We start from the raw sequence: 25,352 nt of genomic DNA, 5'->3' as shown, positions 1-25,352 counted from the left end.
CAGCCTCACCAATAGCGATCTAAGCAGTTTGAAGAAGTGTGAGGGGAGGGCCATCGGGACATTGAGAAACAGGAAAAGAAATCTAGGTAACACCACTATCTTCTCAGGGAGATGCGGCCTAATAACGACAGTGGGTAAAGGATCCAGCGCTCTTCCTCCTCTTCCAGTTTGGTTATTACCCTGCCATAATGCTCCCTAAATACTATCTCAAAATTCGTGTGGACTTGGATACACAGATTCGAACCGAATCAGTGAACCATGAGAGGGGAAAGTCCAATTCAATAGGCACCATAGCAGGCGGCTGTTGGAATATTGTGGACTTAGTCCAATTTATCTTTAGGCCAGAAAACTCCCCATAACTCACCACCTTTTAAGCACTGGGCATAAGTTAGTTACAGGGTCTCTAATGTACAAAAGTGTGTCATCTGCATAAGTAGATACTATTAAGTTATATCCCAGGAAGCGTATCCCTCTGTGCCCTTGGTATTCCCTAAGAGCACAAGCCAGCGGCTCTGCGACTATAGCGTATAGCAGAGGTGAAAGCAGGCATCCCTGACAAGTGCCTCTGGAAATCTTGATCAGAGCAGTCACCAAGTCTCCCACCCTAATCCTGGCAGATGGAGAATTATATAACACCCCAACTAGTTGTAAAAAGACGCCACCAACACCCATTCTTCTCAATACAGCAGACATGAAGGCCCATTTGACAGAGTCGAAGCCCTTCTCTGCATCGAGGAAAACCGTTGTAGCTTTAATCTCTGGTTTAGTATGCTGTATCACACCAAACACCGTATGCAGGTTGTTTGTCAGATTATGCCCGGTACGAATCCCGCTTGTTCTTTTCCAGCCAGTTGAGGTACCAGTGGGCCCAAGCGGTTAGCCAGTATTTTTGCAAAAAGTTTGGTGTCTACATTAAGAAGGGATAGCGGCCTATATGAGGAGCATTCATTAGCCTGTTTGCCTGGCTTCAGGAGCGTAGCAATCGGGGCTTCCCGCTTGTTCTCCACTCTCGCCCATTTCCTTAAACAAAGTGATCAGATGTGGTACCAAGAGTTCCTTGAATTCCTTGTAAAATGCAATGGTTAGGAGGTCTAGTCCGGTTGCGCTACCAGAGCGCATCCTCTTTAACACAGCGAGAACTTCCCAAGCATTTAGTGGTCTCATTAGGTATTCCCTATGCTCATCCGCCTATCTTGGCAATTGGATGTGCTCTATATAGTCTAGAATGGCTGCGCCATCCGCGGATGCTCTGGAGCGGTACAGTTCCGAATAGTACTAACTGAATCTGTCTGCTATAGAGGTGGGATCTCTCAATACCCCACCAGAAGCTGCATGTAGTTCTGTGACTCCAGCTGTTTCCCATCTGCTACGTGCCAATTCAGCTAAGGTTGCCCCGGGGTATTTGCCTGCTCCATATGTTTTAGCGACAGCATATTTCCCCAAGTGTTTGACCTCGTTGTCGGCTGTTTCATGGTATTCCTCAAGTGTCCTCCTTAGCTCCTCTGCAGTCTGGTCATCCCCCCCTGCTAGGGCCCCTCGCTCCAGCTCAGTTAGTCTACCCTCAAGAAGTTTCAGCCTATCTCTTAGAGAGCGGAGGACTCCCGAGTGTTTTGAGATGGCAATCCCTCGAACATAAACTTTAAAGGCTTCCTAGACCGTGGCAAAAAGGCTAACCGAGCATATATTGGTTTCGAAGAAAGATTCTATGGCTTCTGAAATCTTGAATTTAAAAACGCTGTCCAGTAATGAATATGGCGGAAATCGCCACGTGATTGGAGCTGGTCTTTTCTGTGGGCACTCCATGTCCAACTCTATAGGTGAGTGATCTGTGTATGAGCCAGGGTGAACGACACAATCCCGAACGTGTGTGAGCAAGGCTCTAGAGTTGAACCAATAGTCTATTCTTGCGTGTAGAATATAAGGAGCAGAATAGTGAGTAAAGACTCCCCAACCCTGTTGAGCATGTGCACCATATATCAACCATGTCTAATTGAGTGATAGCAACTATAATAGTTTTGGCAGCAGCCGACGGTTGTCTAGAGGGGCCCCAGAGCGATCCAGCCTCGGGTTAAGCATACAATTGAAGTCCCCACCCCAGAGCTGCGGTAGTGTGGTGTCCCCCCGGATACACTTCAACAGATCGCAATAGAATTGTGGATTATCAAAGTTAGGACCATAGATATTAGTAACTAAAAGATCAATTCCTCGGCTCTTGCACCTCGAAATGGTATACCTACCCCGTGTCAGTTTTGATAGCCTCTAATGTGGTTCCCGATTTTGGGTTGACTCCGGTTCGCACTCCTCTTGCATTTGTGGAAAAGCCAGCACCGTGGAAAGGACCATGCAGTCGTCTGGGAATAAGTAGTTTGCTGTCTAGGGGCAAGTGAGTCTTCTGTACAAGAGGAACATCTATGCCATGCCTGGTGAGGTATGTTAGCACTTTTTACACTTTCCTAAAATCCTTGAGACCCCTGACGTTCCATGTTAGGAAACGCACCTTGCTACCTTGGTCCAGGACTATGGTTGGTTAACATTTCTTTATACACCTCTACTGTGTCTGCATTACTACCCTGTAAATTTAACTGCTGGCAAATGCCTTTGGTGAGATAAATAAATGCATAGTACACATTGTGTCCAAAATAACAAACCCCTAAATCCCCCTCCACCACCCTCGCCATGCAATCCCCAACATGTCATGGTTCGAAATCCCCCTTGCCCCCAATTCAAAACCTGTCTGGCATAGTGCCATAAAGTGGGTAACACACAGGGGCGGATATTACCTCTGCACCGCCTACTATCTCTACATATTAGAGGACTAGTAATGCCATCACAACTTAAAATATACAACCAGAGAATATAGGATGCAATAACTAGGGTCAGGTCCCACTGCCCCCGCCCATGTAGTGCCCAAAAAGCTATAACAGGACAGTGAAGGCCTTCACATGTTTCAAAGTCTTGATGATTATGTCAGCATCAATCGGATGCAGTCCTTTATGTTCGATCAGAAATGTCCCCATGATTTTTCGGAGGCCAGAAACCAAATCTCCTAGGGATGCAACTCACATAGGAAACACACACATCAGCAACCCTTCAAAGGTATCACCGGAAATTTTGCAGCACACAGTGTTAGTCCTGTTCCTCCAGGCTTCCACCAGCAGCCTCAGACAACTTCTCTGCCTCACCGCTCCGTTTGTGAGTCTTAGCATATTCCTTTAGGGCTCCCTGCAAGGACTTGAGGTCCAGAAAAATCCTTGACTTGCCATTCAAAATGACCTTTAGTCTGGCAGGGTAGAGCATTGAGTATTCAAGATTGTAGTTGCGGAGTTTACATTTCAGATGGGCGAACTGACGACTGGCTTCTTGTACACTTGAAGTGAAGTCCAGAAAAAGCAAAATCGAGGAGCCTACAAAATGCTGATCTCTTTTCTCTCTGGCCTGCCTCAATGCGGCATTTCTGTCTCTATAATTCAAGAGCTTAGCGATGACTGGGCGAGGTGTTGCTCCTGGTGGTGGCCTAGTGCCCAGGGAGCGATAAGCGTGCTTGACTACAAACATGGGAGAGTAGATATCACGACCCAACAATGAGACCAGTAATTTCCCCACAAACAACTCCATGTTGCCTGTGGCCATAGACTACGGAGGACCAATAATGCAAATGTTATTTCTTGATCTGGCCTCCAAGTCCTCGGCCTTGTCTTGCAGGGCAGTGAGAATCCTCCCCATTTTCTTTCGAGTCGCGTCCGTCTACGTATGAGACTCTTCTATCTCCGTCACGTGTCGTTCCGCCATGTCTAGATGTTCACATTTTATGTCCTTCAGACAATTAGCCCAAACATATATTCAAAACTAAACAAATTAGACATAATTTTATTATCAAATTTAAAGTTTATAAATTGCAAAAAATCTTATCTTTCTTCAAAAGCACGACATATCATATACAAATTCAGAATGGCACACAGGGAATATACACAAACTAAATAGAACATAGATAAAACGACATTGTGCATCTATCACCACACATTTCAATACATATATTAATATTTACATTACCAACAATTACATATAAATAGAGCGTGACACCAAAATGTCTCAAAATGACCTAAGGATGTATTCCTTTTAATTGTAATGGCCAGGATGGACTAACGCTTCTTTAATTGAGCGTCAACGTTTCGACCCTTCAAGTATCGTGAGAATTGATAAACATCTCAATGGGTCTTCATCAGGAAAACAGAAAGAAAGTAGCCTCTGTATGCCTGTGTGAAAAGAAACCATAGTTAGGAATCTATGTGTTTGGGCCTTTAAACTATAACGATTAAGGTGAGGAAACTATAATTAGCTCACCTTTCAGGGTACCTCAAGGGATTCCACAAGTAGAAGAGACTTCTTATTGGGGCTCATTAGTAGCTCCCACAAGAGTAGAAACCAATCTTTTTAAGGGAATGGGCGGGCACACCGTGCTCCTGCACCACCTGAATAGTCAATATCAATAATATAAACCTATAGATTAACATATACTTATGCCGCGTTTAATCAGGAAATGAAAAACTTGCACATGCAATTCTGACCTCTGGCATCAAGCGCCGAGACATCCGACGGTTCAACAATTTAATGAGAGGCATTAGGACTCCTATATTAAGTCCATTCATGTAGCAAAACATGCTAGAAATCTGCAGAAATCTGTAATCAAAGAGTTAGGGACTATTATTTGGAGAGTGAGGTATTACGAGGTACCAGTTTGTTAAAAAATATATCTTATAGGTGACAAACCTCCGTCACCGACAGCGCGGAGTCACCTCGTCTATTCTTGATGGCGATTTCACCAACGGATCCCCGTTTAGAGTAAATCCAGGATTTCTATCAAAGATAAACAGAAAGGAGCAGATAAGTATTATATTTGATTAACTATTTAGCGTAGAGTCTCTTACCAGAAAAACCAACTCGCACACTGCGTAACCGCAGCGCGTCTTCTCGAGTTGAGAGACCGCTTGATTCTGGCTTCCTTATAATTATGATGGTTTGTCACCTTTTAAGATATATTTTTTAACAAACTGGTACCTCGTAATACCTCACTCTCCAAATGATAGTCCCTAACTCTATGATTACAGATCTCTGCCTATATCAGAAAATACAAAATGAAAAGCATAAGTAATAATACAGATGAGAGGTCCTGCTCCCCAGCCCCTCTTTTGCACCCTCCATAATCAATTGCGGATAATTTCAAGGTATTTCAAAGGTGTACACAGCATCATACAGCGTAAAGCGCAAGTCCTCTCAACTTTTATATCAATGTATTTCATTGTCTGGTAGTCCAGTAGGTGACTGTCCCATATTTTGGTAGCTTTTCAAGGACAACTTCTGCAATATATATATTAGCTTTTCCATGCTAATACAGAAATCGATCCAATGATGCCAGTCTGCCAGAGAGTGAGGGTTGTTATCTTTACATCAAGATATCTTACCATTTAAAGATTCAAATACAAAACTATTCAAGAAGGCCAGTTAACCTCAATTTTCAACAAAATATTGATTTTAAGCCCAAAATATTCCTTCCAACACAATTGATGCATTAAATAAATTCAGTAAAGCTGTAAGCAAAACCCTGAATACGACTACTCTGATGTGTATAAAAATAAATAAATACATTAAACCTTTTTCTTGGACAAGTGAAAATCAGTGCAGATGAGATCCCCGAGTTAGAGCCTAACTACCCTTCCCCCAACTCAATTCTCTCCACTCTTCAAAGAAGAGCTTATTCAGTGCCTGTTAAACCTCAGGGCATCTTGAAGATCTTTGCTCTGCCTCAGTTGTCAAAAGATTTAAATCCACTCTTGCCTCAGCCATTACATCCATTATTAACACCTCTCTTCAGAAAAGCCTAGTACCCCCTGTTCTTAAAAATGTCATTATCCGTCCTTTGCTTAAAAAAAACAACCACAAACCACAGTGACCTGGCTAAATACGGACCAATATCTCTCCTCTCCTTTATCTCGAAAATAATGGAAAAGTAGTAACAAAGCAACTACTAAGTTTAAGCGAAGGCAATAATATCCTAGACTCTGCCAGGGGCGGCTCCTCCATTTGAGCGGAGGAGCGTCGCCCTACAAGCCCCAGAGCGGAAAAATAAAATGGCAATAAAGTTTATTTATTACCATTTGATTTTTCAGCAACCCGTACCGAACTGAGTGTCAGGGCGGGGCAGGCCATTTCTGCCAAGTGGCAGCAGGGAGCTGTGTGCGGGAGCTGTGTGCTAAAGTTCAAAATTCCCAGGTCTCTTTGGCCAGCCATCTAGCGACAGCCTTCCAGACATGTGCATTTTAAACCTCTCTCTACCCAGCTGTCTTAGAGAGCTAGGTTATATAAAGCACAGGCCTCCAGTGCTCCTGAGAGCGGCGAGTGAGACCGCTCCCTCCAATCCTGGCACTTCTCATGCTGGTTAGATGAGCTGGCTGGGTCCCGTGTTGGAGCTTGCCTCGAGGAGAGAAGACCCGAGCGAGGAGGACGTCACGCAGCAAGCTAGGAAGGTATGCCTATTTAGTTATCTTTTTATTTGCACCACCGCTTCACCACCCTCAGTACATGCCAGCTGCCACTGGCCCTGCACCAAGAAGGTTTTAGATCAGGCTCCACTACAGAACTGGTAATCACTTCAGGTATGGATGACCTCAGAATAATACTCACCGATACGGGTCCGGAGTATCTATACTGAACCCGGACCTGTCAGTGGCATTCAAAATAGTAGATCATCCTACCTTGATCTCTGCACTAAAATAAATATGAGCCCAAGACAAAGCATTAGACTTCCACACGGGGAGATACCAAGCGGTCCAGCTGGACAACTACTTGTCTCCCACCTCTAATTTAAGGTAAACTCTTCAACAAATGGGGGTCGCTGTATACTTATACTTAACTGATTTTTAACTTACATGATAGTCTTCTTCATACATCCTAGCTATTATGCAATAGATGGAAAGAAACGTTTTAAAAATTAACCCTTTAATGTCACAAATCCTCTTAGTTTAAAAATAGTCATCCCCTGGGACTGTAACCTTTGGCCTTCTGAAATTAATCACTGCCCTAACCCAGTAGTGGAAATTTGTGATCTGCATGTTATCGTAGACTGTAAGCTCAATTGTAAGACGCATATTTCTAAAGTTATCAGAGCATGCAATCTTGAAGTTAGGCTATTGAGGAGGATAATACATTTGTTCCATACATACTAGATAATGTTAATTCCGCCTATTAGTACTGCCCTTAAAGGAGCTAAACCGACTGCAAAGGATTCAGAATTCCCTAGTGAGAGTGAACTCTAACCGAAAGAAATTCGATTCAGTTCACAACATCTTAAATAGCTACATTGGCTACAAAATGAGGAACCAGGTTCTCTTTAAGTCCTGTGTTATCACTCAAAAGAAGCTCCTGTGGCAAAGCAACTTCCTTCCACTTAAAAACATCTGTCCTCAACACATCTCTCAGATCTAGTGTAGTGCCAGAGGAACTCCTATATATTGGGACCACATGATGACCTTTGTCAACCATTGTTTTAATTGACTTTGTGTTTTGATTTACTGTGCCTTGTGATTTAATTTTGTGTCTCCTTGTAGCTTCAGAGGAGGAGTGTTTGCTTTTTACAGCCTTGCCTGCAACAGAACGTGTGGGATTAGCGTTTGAAATCATGCTAAAGAGAGATGTGCAGAATACACTTCTCTGTCTCTGTGTGTAGTGCTATAGGCAGTGGTGCACAAATGTGCATCATTTTGTACCTTGGGAATTTTTAAGAAGGTTTTACTCTTGGCTTTGACATGCCCTAAACTCCATCTTGAATTCTGAATCTGTCCAGCTTGAGCTCTGCACACACGTGCAGGTCCCCAGGTTACTCACGTTATTTAGGTCATTCACGTTCAAGATTGTTTTAATTACTTTTGGAGATGTTTTCTACTTTTGCAAGCTTCACTAAGATAAGGGGCTGAAACATGGGAGCGCAGGAGAAGACGTGAGAAATCCTTTGCCTTTGGAATGCATGTGGGAGATTGGCCAACTCCAGTAAGTTTCCTTGGCGAAGAGGAGGTCTTCTCGAAAACTTCCAGTGCATTGAGAATATTATGAAACTGGGGTTTCTTGACCTGAAAAGCGAGATTTTGTCCTCTGGGACGGACACATCTACTCAGTGTTGAAGTTCCCAGCACTGTGCTGTTATTTGGAATCCCCTAGTCTTGTGTGGGCTAAGATTAAGCTATTGCAGCCGGTGAGGTATGTGCTCTGATTATTGGCATTGCAATGTGTGAGTGTGTCTGTGTTCACATTCAGGTCTCCAGTGGTTATAATCATCTGATGTATTCTGTGTATATATCTTATATCTTTCCATGCTTTCCTTAACTGATTACTTGCATTTAACAGTGCCTTTTCCCTGCTGTGGATGTCCAGCGTTATTATCATTATCTGCTTATATTTTTATCCCATGCCTTTAACAGTTGCATTTGCTTACTTGTAAGTGTGTTATTATTGCTTACACACACACACACACACCCTTCCCCCCTAAACACTCACTTGTATATTGTTTCATTTGAGATCTGGGAAAGTTTTTCTTCTAGATAGTGTTGCACAAATTAAACCCTACGCTTTATTCTGAAAACTGTCTATTTACATGCCTCATTTTATGAGAGTGAAACCCCTTTTAAGGTGTTTTCTTGCTTTGCCGTGTGTGTGCCTCAGTGTGGTAGTGCTGTATTTCTTTTATTTGGGTGTGGGAAGCAAGACATATAGCAACAAAGCTATCCCAGCCATGCCACCCTTCAAATACATTAGATAGGAAGGCAGATCTTTCAGAGTTCAGGGAGCCTTGCTGTGGAACTCACTGCCACCCGAGATCCAAGCCATACCTGGTGTGCTCAAATTCAGGAAAGCGCTGAGAATGTGGCTTTATACCAATTCATTGCATTTTTGTGGTCTGCATTACGTTTGTACCAAGATTCAAGATTTGTATTTCATTTTTTGGAACTCCTAGGAGGTCCACATAAGACAAAGACATTCAAATGTATAATATATTGGTGCAAATTCTAAAAACACATAAGGGTACAACCCTCGTTCTAAGCAATCGGATGAACGGATCAAAAGACCAGAAAGTCATATTAAAATTTGAAATACTTGCACCAACTCCACCTGAGTGCCAGTGCCAAGAGTCTCATTATTGAGAGTAATAGCCACACTGAATACACATACTCAAATAACATAACCATGCATACACAGAGGGAATGTCTATAGACTGTGCCCAGTGAAAGCTGAGCTCAGTTTGCATTTTGGCAAAAAAAAGGAAATATAGTCTACTTTTCATGCACATTATAAAATGGTCATGTTTGGAAAGACAGTATGTTTATTTACAATGTATGCCTTTGCTTTTTAAAAATAAAAAAACATATTTGTAAGATATTTTTAATTAGGAATATGGTTAAGGCTTATGTTATGGGATGGTTTTTAGTTTAGGTAAGGGTTATGTTGAATGATGCTGTGTGTTGTTCCCTCTTGAGGCAGAAGCCGGGAGGTGGTATGATGTATGCTTAGCCTTTCTGGCGTTTCTGTTTAGTTGCCTGATTGAAAAGCCAACTATTTTAAATTTCACCGCGTTTTAAGATTACTTTAAAACAATTTGAATGCCTACTACCTTCGTGTTCTAAGTTTCATTTAAAAACCTTTCAGTAAGCCTGATACCGTCCCGCCCTGCTGCCGACCAGCCAGCTACCCTAAACCGCTATCTCACCTGATAATACCACTGGTGCCCAGCCGATTTGGGGCTGAGGCACAACGGACCCTTAGATTAGCGGCAGCCATCTTAGGTGGGTGGGAGGATTCTCTAGAAGCGCTCTAGTCGCCAAGCCCATAAAAGAGCCCCAGAAGCAGACGTGAGTCCTGCTGTGTGTTGTTCCCTCTTGAGGCGGAAGCCGGAAGCCGGGAGGTGGTATGATGTATGCTTAGCCTTTCTGGCGTTTCTGTTTAGTTGCCTGATTGAAAAGCCAACTATTTTAAATTTCACCGCGTTTTAAGATTACTTTAAAACAATTTGAATGCTTACATTGTGTTTAATTGGAAAATAAAAAAATATTAAAAAAACAAAAAAAACAATTTGAATGCCTACTACCTTCGTGTTCTAAGTTTCATTTAAAAACCTTTCAGTAAGCATGATACCGTCCCGCCCTGCTGCCGACCAGCCAGCTACCCTAAACCGCTATCTCACCTGATAATACCACTGGTGCCCAGCTGATTTGGGGCTGAGGCACAACGGACCCTTAGATTAGCGGCGGCCATCTTAGGTGGGTGGGAGGATTCTCTAGAAACGCTCTAGTCGCAAAGCCCATAAAAGAAATAATGGTGCCTCCGCGTAGCGGACGCGCGTTGCGGACGCGCCGGATCATCGCCGGAGTCACGCCAGAGTCCAGCCCGTCTGCGCCCGTCCGTGCTGAGGACGCGCTACAGGACGGGCTGGACGGTCCCCCCTGTTGTCTCACCAATCAAGACACAGGTTTACTAACCACTCTGGTCTCATTAAGACCGCTACCACTGCCATGCCATCACACATCACCTCCAGAGGGTATATATTTCACCAATTGTGGCTGTAATTCCCCCCCACTCATCCGTCCTAAACTTTTTAGAAAACGTCAGGCCAAGGCTAAATCCTCCGAACATCTGGAAAACTTAACTGGCTTTCTTATCAATGCCAGATCGTTGATGAAAAACAAAATCGCTTTCAATGATTTTGTGCTACAACGGAAACCTTCCTGGGTCTTCATTACAGAGTCCTGGGGTTCTACCTCGACCGGCCCTGATCTAGTAGAGGCTATTCCCGATGGATATGCCCTGACTAGATTAGACCGTACCGACCGTAGGGGTGGAGGATTGGGAATATTGTGCAAAGACCGTTTTACTTGCCGTATCGACCCCCTCTCTTCCCCCAAGGAGAATTATGAGGCATTACATTTTACCATTCAGTTAGATCCCTCTGTTTCCTTTGCTGGTATCCTTTGTTATAGGCCCCCAGGTCCAAGGACTGATTTCTGCCATAATTTACTTACCTTACTGAAACCTTTTATTAGTAAGCCCAAGTTTACTCTCCTAGGTGACTATAATTTCCATTTGGAACTATTTGAGGATAACAACACCAAAGTGTTAACAGAGAGCCTAACATCCTGTGGACTTAACCAATTAGTCAATGGTCCTACTAATGCCGCTGGACACACCTTAGATGGCATTTTCTCCAACGACACCAGACTAGGGATCGGCACTCCGATCCCCCTGTCCTGATCTGACCATTCGGCTATTCCCTTCCATCTCACCATTACTCCTTCTTGCTCTGACCTAACCAATAAAAAAGGATGGGAGACTAGGAGGAGCTATAACAACATATCTAATGCTACACTCGCTCCCTTCCTGACAGATATTCCTTCCCTCTCTCGGCCTGATGCAAATGAGGCTGCCATGGCTCTGTCGGCTGCTCTTACCAATGCCCTGGATTCGCTAGCACCCCTTAAAAATCACTATTCAGCCAGGAAGAGCCCCTCGTCTCTCTGGTTCTCGGAACATCTAAGATCACTGCGGCAGAAATGCAGACAGAAGGAAAGAGCTTGGTATGCCCACCCGGACCCCCGGAGGAAAAACCTACATAAGTCTGCCCTGAGAGAATACAAAAAAGCTATTGAAGAAGAAAAAAAGAACTATTTTAACAAAATTACCGCCTCATTGAAATCCTCTAGGGAACTTTTCAAAATTATTGACACCCTGGCCACTCCCAAAACGACTGAATCAGTGAACGAGTCACAAGAGCTCTGCAACAATATCGCAGGATTCTTCCACTCTAAAATCTCTGATATTCACATTTCCCTCAAATCCCTTAATACTTCACTAGATGTCAACAGTACACTCCTGCCCTTCCCCTCTCTCCCTTCACACACGGAAACCATTGAGTCTGATTCCCTGCCAAATTTCTCCAGTTTTCCCCACCTGTCGCATGAGGAACTTAATCACCTTCTCGATGCCAGTAAATCTTGCTCGCCTCTCGATCCCTGCCCTTTAAAAACCTTGAAAGCCTGTAGAGAGTCTGTCGTCCCTCCCCTCCTGCAAGTTATGAATATGGCCATTGATGAGGGATCTTTTCCTATTCCTTGGAAATCGGCAGTTGTAAAGCCCCTCTTAAAGAAACCTTCGCTCAATCCAGAAGTCTTAAAAAACTTCCGGCCAATATCCCTGCTCCTAGCCCCGGCGAAGATGCTTGAGGCCCACCTCAACTCCCATCTGACCACATATCTAGAAAAATCGGGTCTTCTTGACATCTCCCAGCATGGGTTCCGTGCTGCCCACAGCACCGAGTCCGCCCTCATTGTCGTGGCTAATAACATCCGCACCGAGGTTGACAGAGGGCGGACAACTCTGCTGGTGCTCCTCGATCTCACGGCAGCTTTTGATACCCTATCCCCTTCTATCCTGGTCGACCAGCTGAAGGGCATAGGGGTGAGGGGAAGTGCCCTGAGTCTCCTGTCTTCTTTTCTCTCGCATAGACAGCAAAGGGTCCAGCTTGGTGGCTTTCTGTCCTCCTCCCAAGATGTGCAATGTGGGGTGCCTCAGGGCTCTGCCCTGAGTCCCCTGCTATTTAACATCTATGTAACCCCACTTGCCGAGGTGATAAGATCCTTTGGGTACCAAATATTGTCTTATGCAGACGATACCCAAATTATCATCTCTACTACCTCACCGACCACTGAGGCTGCTTCCAAATTTCAAACTTGTATGGAGGCGGTCTCTCAGTGGATGGTACGCAATTACCTGAAGCTCAACGGTGAGAAGACGGAGTCTTTGGAGGGAATCCCGACATCTGGTCCAAGGACTGGTGGCCCCCCTCTTTGGGAGACTGTCACCTACCCACCAACTCGGCCAGGAACCTTGGCGTTCTCTGTGACTCGGCCCTCTCCTTTGACCTTCAGGTAAATAGAACTGTTTCCACCTGCTGCAATACCATCCGCATGCTAAAAAAGATTGCCCCCTACTTATCATCTGACGCTTGCAAACAGTCAACTGTTGCCCTGGTATCTTCCAGGCTTGACTATTGCAATGCGCTGTATGGGGGCATCAACAAGAAAGCCCTCCATCGTCTCCAGATGGTTCAAAACTCGGCTGCTAGGATGGTTCTAAACCTTCCTAGGCTATCATCCGCAACTCAGGCCAGAAAGGATCTCCACTGGCTACCTGTACATGCCAGGATTTCCTTTAAGCTTATATGCCTGGCCCACAGAGCCGTGTTCGGCTCTGGCTCCGATGGTATAAAGACTCTGATCAGTCCCTACTCTCCCAAGAGAACCCTTCGATCTTCCTCAAGAAATCTGCTCGCGGTCCCCAGATTTAAAAAGGCGAAATGGGGAGGAAGAGCCTTTTCCACTCTGGCCCCCAAAGTGTGGAATAACCTCCCCCCTGAGCTCTCCAACCAACCTTCCCTGATCACGTTCCGGACACTCTTGAAAACTTGGCTCTTTTCTCAGGCTTATCACTAAATCACGTATTATTAAATTTCTCAATCTTTTTTTTCTGCCTATGTAATTTACTGATATATTTTCTGTTCTAGTCTGCGCCTTGACGCCCTTCTGGGCTAAGTTTTTGCGCATTATAAATAATCTTTCATTCATTCTTTCATTCATTCATTCATATGGGTTAAGGTTAGGCATAGGATAAGGGGTAAGATAAGTGTTAAGGTAAGTTATGGGATCAGAGTGACGTTTAGTATGGTTAGCATGAATTAGTATTGACTTGTAACGGTGTCATAGCTTCAGCACAAAAACCTAAATAGTCTGAAAATGCATCTCCTTCATCCCCTCAATGATGTGTGAAAAGTCAAGTACATTAGTCAATGATAGAGCGAGTGTGCATTATGTGAGAGTTTGTATGATCAATGGATTAAGTATATTTTGGGTCTGAGATTAAGTTATTCGGTAATCACTTCAAAGAGATAATCCATACATTTGTTTATATCCAGCTCAAACGTCATCCTACATCATTAAATGGTCATTACAAGTTTTGCTCCCTCCACAGGACACAGAGGCGGCTTCATAAGCCTTTAAGTTATGTAGTTTGGCAGGGAGAAAAGGCTGCTCAAGCCATGATGAACTCTAAGCCCCAAGTCCTCCTCTGTGACCCTCTATGGCTTTTCAGCTGGTGACTGACACAACGACCTTCCCCTGTGGCTGACATAACAACCTCCTCCCTGTCAAAGGCTCCTCCCCCTCTATCACTCTTCAGACAGTAATGCGCTTAAAGACCTATCCCCTTAAAATGCCACATCCTCTCACACGTTTTACAGTTTGGCACGTCTGATGTATGATTTTAGGTTCCATATTGAATGATGTTGTTCAACTTCTTGTTTCATTTGTTTTCCCTCTTACAATATTAGTAATATGTTAGATTATACATCGTGCATGATGGTGGTGGAAGTTGTTTACATCAGTACTTTAACTTGTACATTTTCAAACTTTTTTAGTTTTGTGGTGTCAAATCTATTATTTTATCAACATTTTTTTATGTTGTATTTTTTCTCAGGAACCGAAAATATATTCCGTTGCCATTAGCAAAGCGTAGATTCTGCCAGGAATGCCAGCTGCTGCTGTTGCCGGAGGAGTGGGCTGAGCACTCTGACCATCAGGTACAGGGTGATATCTCCATTGGACAGCTGAGGAGGCCCAGCCAGATGCTGTATGCACTGGCAAATAAGAAATCGAATGCACAGTATTTGTTTGCTGACCGAAGTTGTCAGTTCCTTTTGGATGTCGTTGTTGCCCTGGGATTCACAAGAGTGCTCTGTGTTGGCACACCAAGGTAATAAGTACAATTATTTCATGGTTTGTGTATTTTAATCTTAATGTGGGTTTATTATACATTGTAGCTCAAGTTTCTTTGTATTTTCCTTGTCCTGTACACACGGATGTAGATGGATTTCTGTAGAAATATGACCAGTGTGTTTTTTGACTGGCAACAAAATCTGATAACACACTTTCAATCCTCGTACTGAAATTTAACACAGCCTACAAATGTTACCTCTGCTTTGGTAATGTTAGGTAATATTTAACCCTGGGCGAAGTACGACGCTACGCTCGTGTAGTTTGCGCTACTTCGCACTATGTGAATTGCACGTAGCACAGTGCAAACATGCGTAGCGGTCATTTTTTGCTTGCTCGTGGTCCTCAAATTCAAGTTGGCGACCGCGAGCGAGCAAAATGGCATCCCGGCGAGACTTTTTCCTTGTTCGCGATCAGCAACATCAAGTTGCCGATCGCGAGTGTGGAAAATAAACCTCCCGGCAAGATTCTCAACACAGGGAGGTCAGGTTTCTCGTTGCGAGTAGTCGCTTATGCTCTCTACCGCTCGCGATGAGAAACTACCAGTCCGCGTTGAGAAAGCTGCCGCTCGAGTAGAAATCTACTAGAGCGGCAGAAAAAGACCACTTGCACTGTGCAAGATGCGGTTTGCACTAATTGCACAGTGCGGACAAGCATCCGGCACTGTACAATCAGTGCGAACAGCATTTTGCACAGTGCACTATGCAGTTCGCGTAGCTCGCGTAGTGCGAAGTGCACTTCACGTAGCTACGTGTAGCTCTACTACGCGAACTACGCCCAATGTTAGTAATATTGCTAGTTTTATGTTTGGTCGTACATAATAATGAGAAATGTTCTAAACTACATCTTACTTGCTTCATTGTAAACGACCTTTGATTGCAACTTGGGACTTCTTTTGTTTTACAGCTAGGTTCTATGTGCAAATACCATACATACATATCATATATACTTGTGGTCGTATGTATGTTATCCCATCCTTTACCTTCTTGCATTGCAAGTTAAATGTTCATTTTACAAAAATTATAGGCTTTGTTCTTATGTTCGAATAGTATCTTTTAATTGTCCAGCATATAGTCATTCAACTGTAGTACATCTCCAAGATACATAGGCTCTCCATGACGGGATAGGGAAACATTTTTCAGTTTATGCCATAAATATCGTCCTTGGAAAGAAACCTGTAGAATCTCACATATAGTGTCTATCAATGTGGTATATCTCCAGGTGTGGGACAATTTTATTGGCCACTATAGCATGACACAGCCCGAAAGTTCTCTACAATACTATCAACCAAATGGACAACCTGCTGGTGTAGTTCTCAATTATAATAAGGAATCACATGCAGAGTGAAGGTTCCAGCATTCTGGTGAGATCCCACGTTTCTGTCATAGTGACCACATCAAGAAGGCCTTTTTGTTTGGATCTCTCAATTACTGCAGATTTCTCAGACTTATATTGCAATTTAATGTAATATTTTTCTTCTTTTCATCCTTCTCTTTTTCTCCTTTTTCATTTCCTTTATTCCCCCACCTAAATCCCTTCCCCTTTGTTTTTATAGGCTCTCATATTGGTTGACTTACTTTCACATTGGTTTATGCATCCAGGCAAAGATTGTATTGTCCTGATGATGATCCCATATTATAAGTGGATCGAAACATCATTGACTAATCTCTCTGACCTGTCTGATAATGCACAATTGAATCTTGGGTGCAGCAGTGTTTTGTTTTACGAAAGTGTGAGTTTGATCTTATGTAGTTCTCTTTGTCACTAACTGTTTTTTCCTCTGTGTACTTTTGATACCTGTCTATGTGCGCCCGTAGGGGTATTCACCCCTACAAACTAATTTTACTTTCATGTAATAATAAAATGTTATTTTAAAAGTGAATTGGATGTTCCCTGGGCATTATTGTGCTTCCAGAGTATTACTTTTCCTTATGTAGTGTTTAAGGTAACTGTTCTTGTTATGCCTTTTTAGCCCCTGTGACTTGCTCCTTGATCCTTGCCAGAGTTGGTTACCCAGAGCGGGCCATAGTAACCAAACATAACTTTACAAAAGTTTTAAAATAACCACTGACTGTGGTAGTTGCCAATTCCTGTTTGTGATTGGAGTGAAAAGCAGTGATTTATGAGCTGCTTAATAATCTCTATCTCTAGAAGTCTCTGGTAGATGTAATTTTTATGAAGTTTTTAACACCAAAATGAAAAAATCCCTTTTGATAAACTGGTGCTGGACTTCCTTTGTGTCGTGTTTCTTTACGTTGTTTCAATACTTCTAAATCATTTACACGTGTTTCTTTGTTAAAGCCTGACTGCTCAAAGCCACACCTACCCAGGGTTGAATTTAGCTTTTACAAACTAGCCTGGCTGGACCCAGGACAGATTAGTGAGTTTATTAAACTTAAGGTCTCACAGCCACACCCTATAATGAACAGCTCCTTCTAGAGTGCTTTGCAGTAGGCAATGTACTTAAGTGGCCCTGCAAAATCAGTGCGGTTGTGGGACTTCTACAGTGAGACCTGTTCTAAAACTGGGTTTCATGTCTGTGCTCCAGTGGTTTTATTGAGACACAAGAGCACTGCAATAAGATTTGAGCTGTGGATAACTGTACAGGGCATTTGAAATGATTGTAATTAATATCAGGAGCTGTGTTAAATTATAACTTCTTTGACACAGTAGCCAACTAAAAAATACAATACCTATTAAATGCATACTTTGTCACATTACATGCTTTCCTTGTCATAAAAGTGTCAACGTTTACCTTTTCAGGCTGCATGAATTGATCAGACTGAAGGCCTTGGGGCCAGAGGGGCCTCAAGTGAAAAGCCTCCTGCTGGATATTGACTTCAGGTATGTTTTGCAGAGAAAGATTTAACTGCTGAAAAGATGCTAAAAAGTCAGAAAACGTTGGATGAAGGTTGAAAACCTGGGTGTATAATCATTGATGCAATGGCTCATGTAGGGAGGACCTTTGATATACAGTATCATATGCACACTACATAGAGACATGAAGTAATTCCCTTTTTAACCTAGAATCACTGTTTTGGGGAATTTCGTGTGTAGCAGTCCACTCCAAGCAATGATGCACAGCTGTGTTTTGAATCATTAGCAGCCTAGAAAATAGTAATAGTCCCAGTAGGATTGTGCTGCCACAGTCCAAATGAAAGGAGATTCTGGCCTTTGCTTTCAGTTGGCAGAAACTGAAGACTGTTTCTGGTGGTCTTGAGAAAGAGAAGACCTGCAGCCACTACCTTAATCACACGAGGCAAGAGATTCAGGGATTTCTGGGAGGCTGTTGAGCATGGAGGCTTAAGTGAGGCAGTGGCAGTAGTGCTAACAAAATTAGTATGGTGGCATTCATGCATGTTCATAATGGGAAATGGAGGTATTTTTGTAAAGTTGCAAAAAATAAAAATAAAGTGTTAATAATAATAAGAATTGAAAATAAGAACAAAATCATTCCTGATAATAGGAACTCTATTCGGAAAAGGGCGTCACTGTGAATCTGCTGTTTTTCAGTGTGTGTGTTATTTTGCCCACTTGCTGAAACAATTTAATACCTTACTATTGTGAAAAGAGTGAACGGGTTAAGCGTCTAACCTACTTAAGCAGACCTCTAATACATTTCTACGTTTCAAGAATAAGGTTGGTAGCCAACCAGTGAGATTGATACTCTGGGTGTAAAATCAGAAAGCAGTAGGAGCAACGTCTAATGGTGCAGAACCCTGGGGTAATGCGTTCCCTGGAGAGGTAGAGAAAGACTTGTGATCAAATGTGAATTGGGGTACAGATCACCTAGTGTTAAAGTTTATTTATAGTTGTCTTTAGGTTGAACCGTGCATTAGAGGGCTTCAGACCACTTTACAGAAGTGAGCAGTATATGCAAAGGTTTACAAGGTACAGATGTAGTGTAAATTTTAGGTACAGATTGAAAATATATATACAAGGAACTAACTTATGGCAGAAAGAGAAATAACTGCAGTGAACCTCATGAAAGTCTAGAGACCCTTTGTTAACATAGCATTAAGGTATGGCATAAAGACGGCAGAAATTAGAGATGGCTCTCAAACAAGAGGAGTATCATGTCGTTTTTTTTAATATTTGAAATAGATGCCTGGGCTAACAAGAGAAGAAATTCTAGATTTTTGGGGAAACTATCTGATAGCCCATGCCAAAATGCAGTTTTTCTTAAACTCTGGTGTCTTTAGAAGTGGCGCCCTTGAGCTCCTTAAGGTTTGAGGATCCGCGAGTAGTACAGTTCCTGAAACGGATAGTTGTGGTATGAATTTTGGATGCGCACATTCGTAGGTATAATTGCATTTAAACATGTATTTCACGGTGCTGGAGTTCAAGCCACCAATTCCAGTAATGCGCCTATATAATATATGAAAGAGATATTTACTTAGACCAGTTCTAGGCTGATTCCTTAAATTAAATATGTCGAGGACACAATTGGGGAAATGGGTTGCTCAAGTTTGTGGGACGCTCCTATGTGCCAACCAAAGAGCCCTTCCAAACAATGAAGGAAGGTCACTGGTCTGCTCAGGATGTGTGATTAAAGTATTTATGAGATATCTTACATTGGTTAGTAATTATACTGATTTTACCTTTTTTAATATATTTTTGTATTGTGTTGAAAACAGTGTACTTGACTTGAAATGCCTCTACGCAATTTCGGGCTACACTTTACATCTCTTAACTGGAGCTGCTCTTATTTTGAAGTACTACTTTAAATGATAACATTTGCCGGAACGATGGCTTCAAACAGAGGAGTTGCACATCTGAAGTCTTTCAAAAGTTATTGGTCCTGATTTTGGTGGGAATAGGCCGAATGCTGGGAAGATGGCTTCAGTAAATTGGTGTTGCAACCGGTCAAAAAAGGGAGCAGTGGCACTTGAAAATTCTTGCAGGACCTTCATGCTTTTTGCATTGTAGAAGAGAATTTTACTTCTTTCGCAATCTACATGCACCCCGACTTGTTTCATGCCAGCGAGCCCTTTGCCGCACAGAATGGCTTTATCGTTGTGCCAGGCTAGCAGCTTGTGATCCTTCAGCTCCAAACACCAGGAGAGCCGGTTTCTTCCCAGCTTCCCAGATTTCTGCTTCCCTTTACGCTCAATCGATCCATAGGCCATCCCAATGGTCCATGCCGGAGAAGACCGTACATCGACCTCCCAGTAATGCTTTCCTCTCATCCAGCCACTGGAAGCGAGCACGTAGCACATTGCGTCAAATCTGAGAGGGCTGTTTGGAATATTCTGAGGTTCGCTCACAAGGCACATACCCGTTAGGTCGCTGGAAATATAAATGTTTTTGTTCGAGGTTGTCACATCAAGCAGGACGGGTGTTTGATCTGTAAAACAGAATATTAGAATTTATATTTAAATTGTGCACGATCTTTGCTAAAATACATGAGCTCTCCTATATGTTTGGGAGCTAGGGCATGTAGGAAGACAGGATTATAGGGATCACAGTCACATTTAATTTTGTTCTATTTTTGGGGCTTTTTTATTGGTAGCGTGCAGCAATGTCATTTAAAAACAAGCACTTGCAATGCAATGAGTCTTGCATTTGTGAAAGCTAGAGCTCTTGGTGTTAGAAATGACAATATTTTTTTACTTTTGTTTTTTGTATATAGTGGATTGATGATATTTGCATGGTGCTATTTCTATTCATATGACCTTGCAGGCTGGATTACAAGAAAATGGGAAATAGGTTATGAGGGAGGGGAGACAAGAGTAATATGCTGGTTGTTAAAAAAAAGTAACAATGGAATTGTATGCTCTTGAAGCCACAAGATTTTAAACACGACTATGTATTTCACCGAGATGACACATAATCCACAATCCACTGCATGATCTCAGATTACAACAACTAACACATCGTAGCTCAAACAAAAAAAGCATGACACGTGTTGCTGGGCACTGGCATGTTCTCTCCGAAGTTTAATTTGTCACCGTGCAGTTGCTGATTGCTGAATTCAAGTACTAAACTGGTACTAATGAGGTTAATCTTTTCCCAGCCAGTAGTTATTGTCACAGATCTTGTTTTTAGTAAAGCCCACTGCATTATATGCAAGTAAAAAAACCTTCAAAATAAACTTAGATAAGCAGATAGACACACACATATGTGCAAGCACATATACAAAGAAACACATACAATCAGACACAAACGCACGCATAGACATGCAAACATTTGGAAACAGCCAGCTGAAGCCTCGTACACAGATAGATGCAACCACACAAGCATACTCATGCACACATACGCATGCAGGCACAAGCTCATACAAACACAGACACACGTGCACATAGACATGCACATAAGCAAGCATGCACATACATATACAGCACTACCAAGAGGAGCTACATTTACACACCCACATGCATGCAGATATATACAAGCACACATACATACCTACGCATATGTGCACACTCAGACACACATGTGTGCAGGCATGCACCCACAAATATACACGCACACACTCTTGTGTTTCTTGTCTCCCCCCTCTTGAATTGAATTACATATTTATTTTACATTTTTTGAAAATCTAAGCATTTGAAGTGATTTGACGGGATAGCGGATAGATGGAGATGAGAGGCAAATAGGGAGGCAGACACAGAAACAAGAGACAGATGGAGATAAGAGGCAGATATGGCGGCAGACAGAGAAAACAGGTCTCGCATTTGGGACCTTATAAGTATTTAATTATGCAGCCCAATATCCTTGGTGCAACATCAACTGTTGCATGGCTAAACACTTATAATGTCCCAAAGGCGATACCTATTGGCTATGCCAATGCTTGTTTTTTATTGTATTAATCTTTGTTAATTGCTTTTCTATCAAACCAGGCCCAAAGCACACTCAGTGTGGCCGAGTAGGTAACTCTTTTGTCCGTTATGCGTGGTTGGTTGGGTGTTGTTTTTAGAGCGATCTTTGTGAGAAGATTTTTGAGGACCGGACGTCTGCTCCAAATCTGCTGAGGCGAACTTTTAAACGGGGCCACATCCATAGGGCACCCATTAGTATTCAGCACAGCCATAAAGCAGAAGTAACCACCCCACACGCATCATCACTAATGTAAATTACTCTGGACCTGAATGGGAATGGCCAGAGATGACAATTTGAAAACGTGTGTCTTGAGAGATCAAAGGTCAATAGTTTAATTGGTATTCTCCACACTTGTAACACGATATTCCTCAGCCCGGAACAAGAAGAGAGAAAACGGAGGTTGTCCTAGAATGCAATTAGTCACTCACAAGGGTCAACTGGAGAAAAAGAAACAGGTTTCTCCAATTACCGTCCCTGCACGCTGAGCATTGAGATCTGTGTGCAATGAACCAAGAGAAGAGTTCTCAGCAAGCCAATCCCTCGCGAGCTACAGTGACAGGCTATGTGATGACCCTAACCCTTACCGCAAGCTTCAGAAATTCAAATATAAAGAGAAATATAGATACAGTTCTGGGATAGGTCTTATAAATTCCATTTGTGTCGGTTGATTATATTATTAGCAAATAACCAGTACAGGAACAGTTGTTTAAATGCTCCAATTAATACAAAGAGAAAAAAAACTTGGCAAAATGCTTGCCAAGGACAAACATATTATCTGTCAATCATCTCTCCATGGTTGCCATCTGCCATCTTGGAAAGGTGAATTAAAACAAAGTAAACAAATTGGCGACCACGTCAAGCATACATATCCTTACATATGTCATCACTCTGTGCCAACTTAGCGCCATAACGTGTGCATGCATATTTGATCACTCTGCGCTGCCTCAACGCCATGACGTGTGCATTTGTACAAATAATCAAGATTTTTTTCCAATACAGTGTAGCATCGGCAAAAAAGCATTGGAAAAGCCAAGCGAATGAATAGGCGAAATGTGTTGACTATGACAATGCTTGTTTCCTTATTTTCAGCGCTCCATGTGAGTGCGTGTATTTTCTTGCTGTCTCCCTCATATGCTCCTTCTCTGTTTACAACCCCTTCAGAGGATTTGGTTGTAACTTTAAACGTTTGACTAAAGGGGAGAAAATGTCAAACTCAATAAGAATCTTATTACAGTAATGCAAGGGTTGTAACAAGCACAAATGATAGGTTAAAATTAACAGAGGGAGCAATTGACCCAATGGGATTGTGTTTCAGCTGCCAAGGTGAAGGAGATACCAAGATTGAAAAAACAGAGGCAGGGAATATGGGCACTTTTTCACCATATATATTTGCACTCAGGGCTAATCAGTAGCAGACCACAAACTAAGGGGGGTGGCTTCCAGAGTCATAGCATTCTTTAAATCTCATCTCCGTGGCAAGAAATATTTGAAAGTTATATGCATGCTTTGCCGAACAAAAAACAATAACCAAACCTGCCTTTAACAAGCAGGGTGTAGGTTTGGCTGAAAGGCAGATATTTTTACAAGTAGTTGAGGATAACCAATTAAGTGTGCACATTTGTTAGTGTTACTCAGAAAACAGTCATAATAACAGAGGTCAGATAGTTCAGTGCTGATCCCAGAATGGGGAAATAGGATGTGACCCAGATTCTGAGGGCCAAATGGCAGCATTTCGGGTCTCAGCCTCAGTTGACCATGGGCCAGTGCAGATAGACTTACGACTAGTTAATATAGTTACGTTGAGCGGTACATTACCTATGTGAGAGGCTGGCCTGGTATATGATGTCCACTTATGTTAGTGGGCACCCTGCACCAGCCCAGACAATCATTATGGTGATTTAAGAGGTCTTAGCCAACCTTAGAAAGCTCTCTAAGTGGTAGCTGTGGAGAGGAGCCTTCAAGCTTAGTCTAGGAGCGTAAAGCATCTTGTTTATCAGAAGGCAATCTTATTGGTATAGATTAAGTGAAAAAGAACCACACAACGTATTTATTAAAATATGTATATGTTATATAACACTCTCTAACACATACAGATAGCTCCTACCCGGAGGTATGCACAATGCACACAATACTTTGCAGAGAAATCAAGTAAATAGCACAGAATGCACAGTGGACCCCAGGGGGGACCAAACCTTATACTAAGAAATTGGTATAAGAATCATGACTCATGTCAAGACCGTGTCCAGAGGACATAGAATTGCCGGGGACCCAAGGAACCACCCAAGGTGAGTGACTAGGAGCCCCACTAAGATCAAGTGCAGTGTGGGAACACAACAGTGTTCTCTGTACAAATTAACATGTAAGTCGCAGTTGCAATTTTAAAGATTAAGAACCCTTCCCAGTGGACCCTGAAGAAACCCTGTGGAAGACCGAAGGTTGGAGAGTCACCCCACCCGTAGATACCCTAGTACCCATGTTACTACACCAGGGAAGCCGGTTGCATAGGTATGAAGTGGTGTCAAAAACCGCCGTCAAACCCAATGGAGGACTGCAGGAAAGTGCCACTGCTGGAGAAGGAGAATGTGTCCAGTGGAATCCGAAGGTGAATTCAAGTTAAAGAGTACCTGCAAGCAGAGGGGACAGTCTATGTCACTCAGAAGCGACCTGGAGACCTGTAAGACGAATGCCCACTGATGTCGGGAGTTGCAGGGGAGTTGACAGTGACCTTGACTCTGCAGCTGTGAGGACCAGGTGACACTGTGGAAGACCAGGAGCCATGCACGAGCTGTCCCATATCGGATGTAGAGAGTTGAGGGGTCGGTGTCCTTCGGGAGCACCAACAAGCCTAGGCGGGGGAACATGGCAGCAGCCGGCTGAGCTGCGGCGGTGCTCTGCTTCTGGGTTCTCGTCCGTGAGCAGTTTGTCGAACAAGGCTAGTTTCATACTTGAATGCCTTGTGTGAAACATTATCGCGCAGATTGCTAAAACCTAATCGCCTTGCAATTATAGAGTTTTTCGGCATTTTCGGCTTCTTTCTCTTTAGACCCCATGTGTCTCGAAGGGGCGTCTCCTTCAGTGTGCTCCTCGCCGGCGCTCCTTGCTGCTGTGGGCGTTGGCTCGGCACTGCGGCAGAGGGACTGCGGTCGGAGACGGAGCTGGAGCTCACCTGTGTCCTTGACTTTACCGCGGTCTGGCTTGTCGGTTTGGAGTCTCGCCGCCCTGGAGCTGCGACGAGGCCGCAAGATCCGTTTTCTACTTCAGGGGAGACGTGGGGCCGCTGGAGGTCCCGCAGCCGAGTTGGGCTCAACAGCTGAGGTGTCAGAGGAGACACCGGAGGAGGGAGAATTGCCTGCTGATTCTGGGGAAGACGCCAAAGGTGGTGAGAGCTCAGTGCCGGTCGGGGGGTCTATTACTCGAGGTGAATCCACTGCCATACTGTCGGCTGGGGGTTCAGCTGGTGTTTTATTCAGGCCGGATGCAGGGGGGTCGCCCCATTTGAGAAAAGGCAAACAAAAGGGGACAAAAAGGGATACAAAAAAAGGGAAAAATAACAATAAGGGAATACAACCCCAAAATATTACAATTACTACACCTTCCCCGTCTAGTTGCTTTAATCCAATTCCTGCCTCAGGCTCAGAGGTGGTAAAACTTGTAGTCTCTGCTGGGGCT

The 25,352-nt window shown here is 43.2% G+C and overlaps 2 protein-coding genes across 2 annotated transcripts in view; one reads left to right on the top strand and one right to left on the bottom strand.

Moving 5' to 3' along the window:
• Positions 1-25,352, top strand: part of ZCCHC4 (zinc finger CCHC-type containing 4) — a 374,799-nt gene that overhangs the window by 112,995 nt on the left and 236,452 nt on the right. The window contains exons 4-5 of the mRNA XM_078678377.1: positions 14,566-14,841; positions 17,625-17,705. Of these exons, the coding sequence (XP_078534503.1) occupies positions 14,566-14,841; positions 17,625-17,705 (357 nt within the window). The remainder of the gene's footprint in view (positions 1-14,565; positions 14,842-17,624; positions 17,706-25,352) is intronic.
• Positions 17,729-25,352, bottom strand: part of LOC144821396 (E3 ubiquitin-protein ligase TRIM69-like) — a 56,821-nt gene continuing 49,197 nt past the window's right edge. The window contains exon 6 of the mRNA XM_078678378.1: positions 17,729-20,208. Coding sequence (XP_078534504.1) covers positions 19,616-20,208 — 593 coding nt within the window. The 3' untranslated portion in view covers positions 17,729-19,615. The remainder of the gene's footprint in view (positions 20,209-25,352) is intronic.

The sequence above is a fragment of the Lissotriton helveticus genome, chromosome 2_2, assembly GCF_964261635.1.
Source record: "Lissotriton helveticus chromosome 2_2, aLisHel1.1, whole genome shotgun sequence".
NCBI lineage: Eukaryota > Metazoa > Chordata > Amphibia > Caudata > Salamandridae > Lissotriton > Lissotriton helveticus.
The sequence above is the reverse complement of the archived record's forward strand: the minus strand, read 5'-3'. Positions and strand labels throughout refer to the sequence as shown.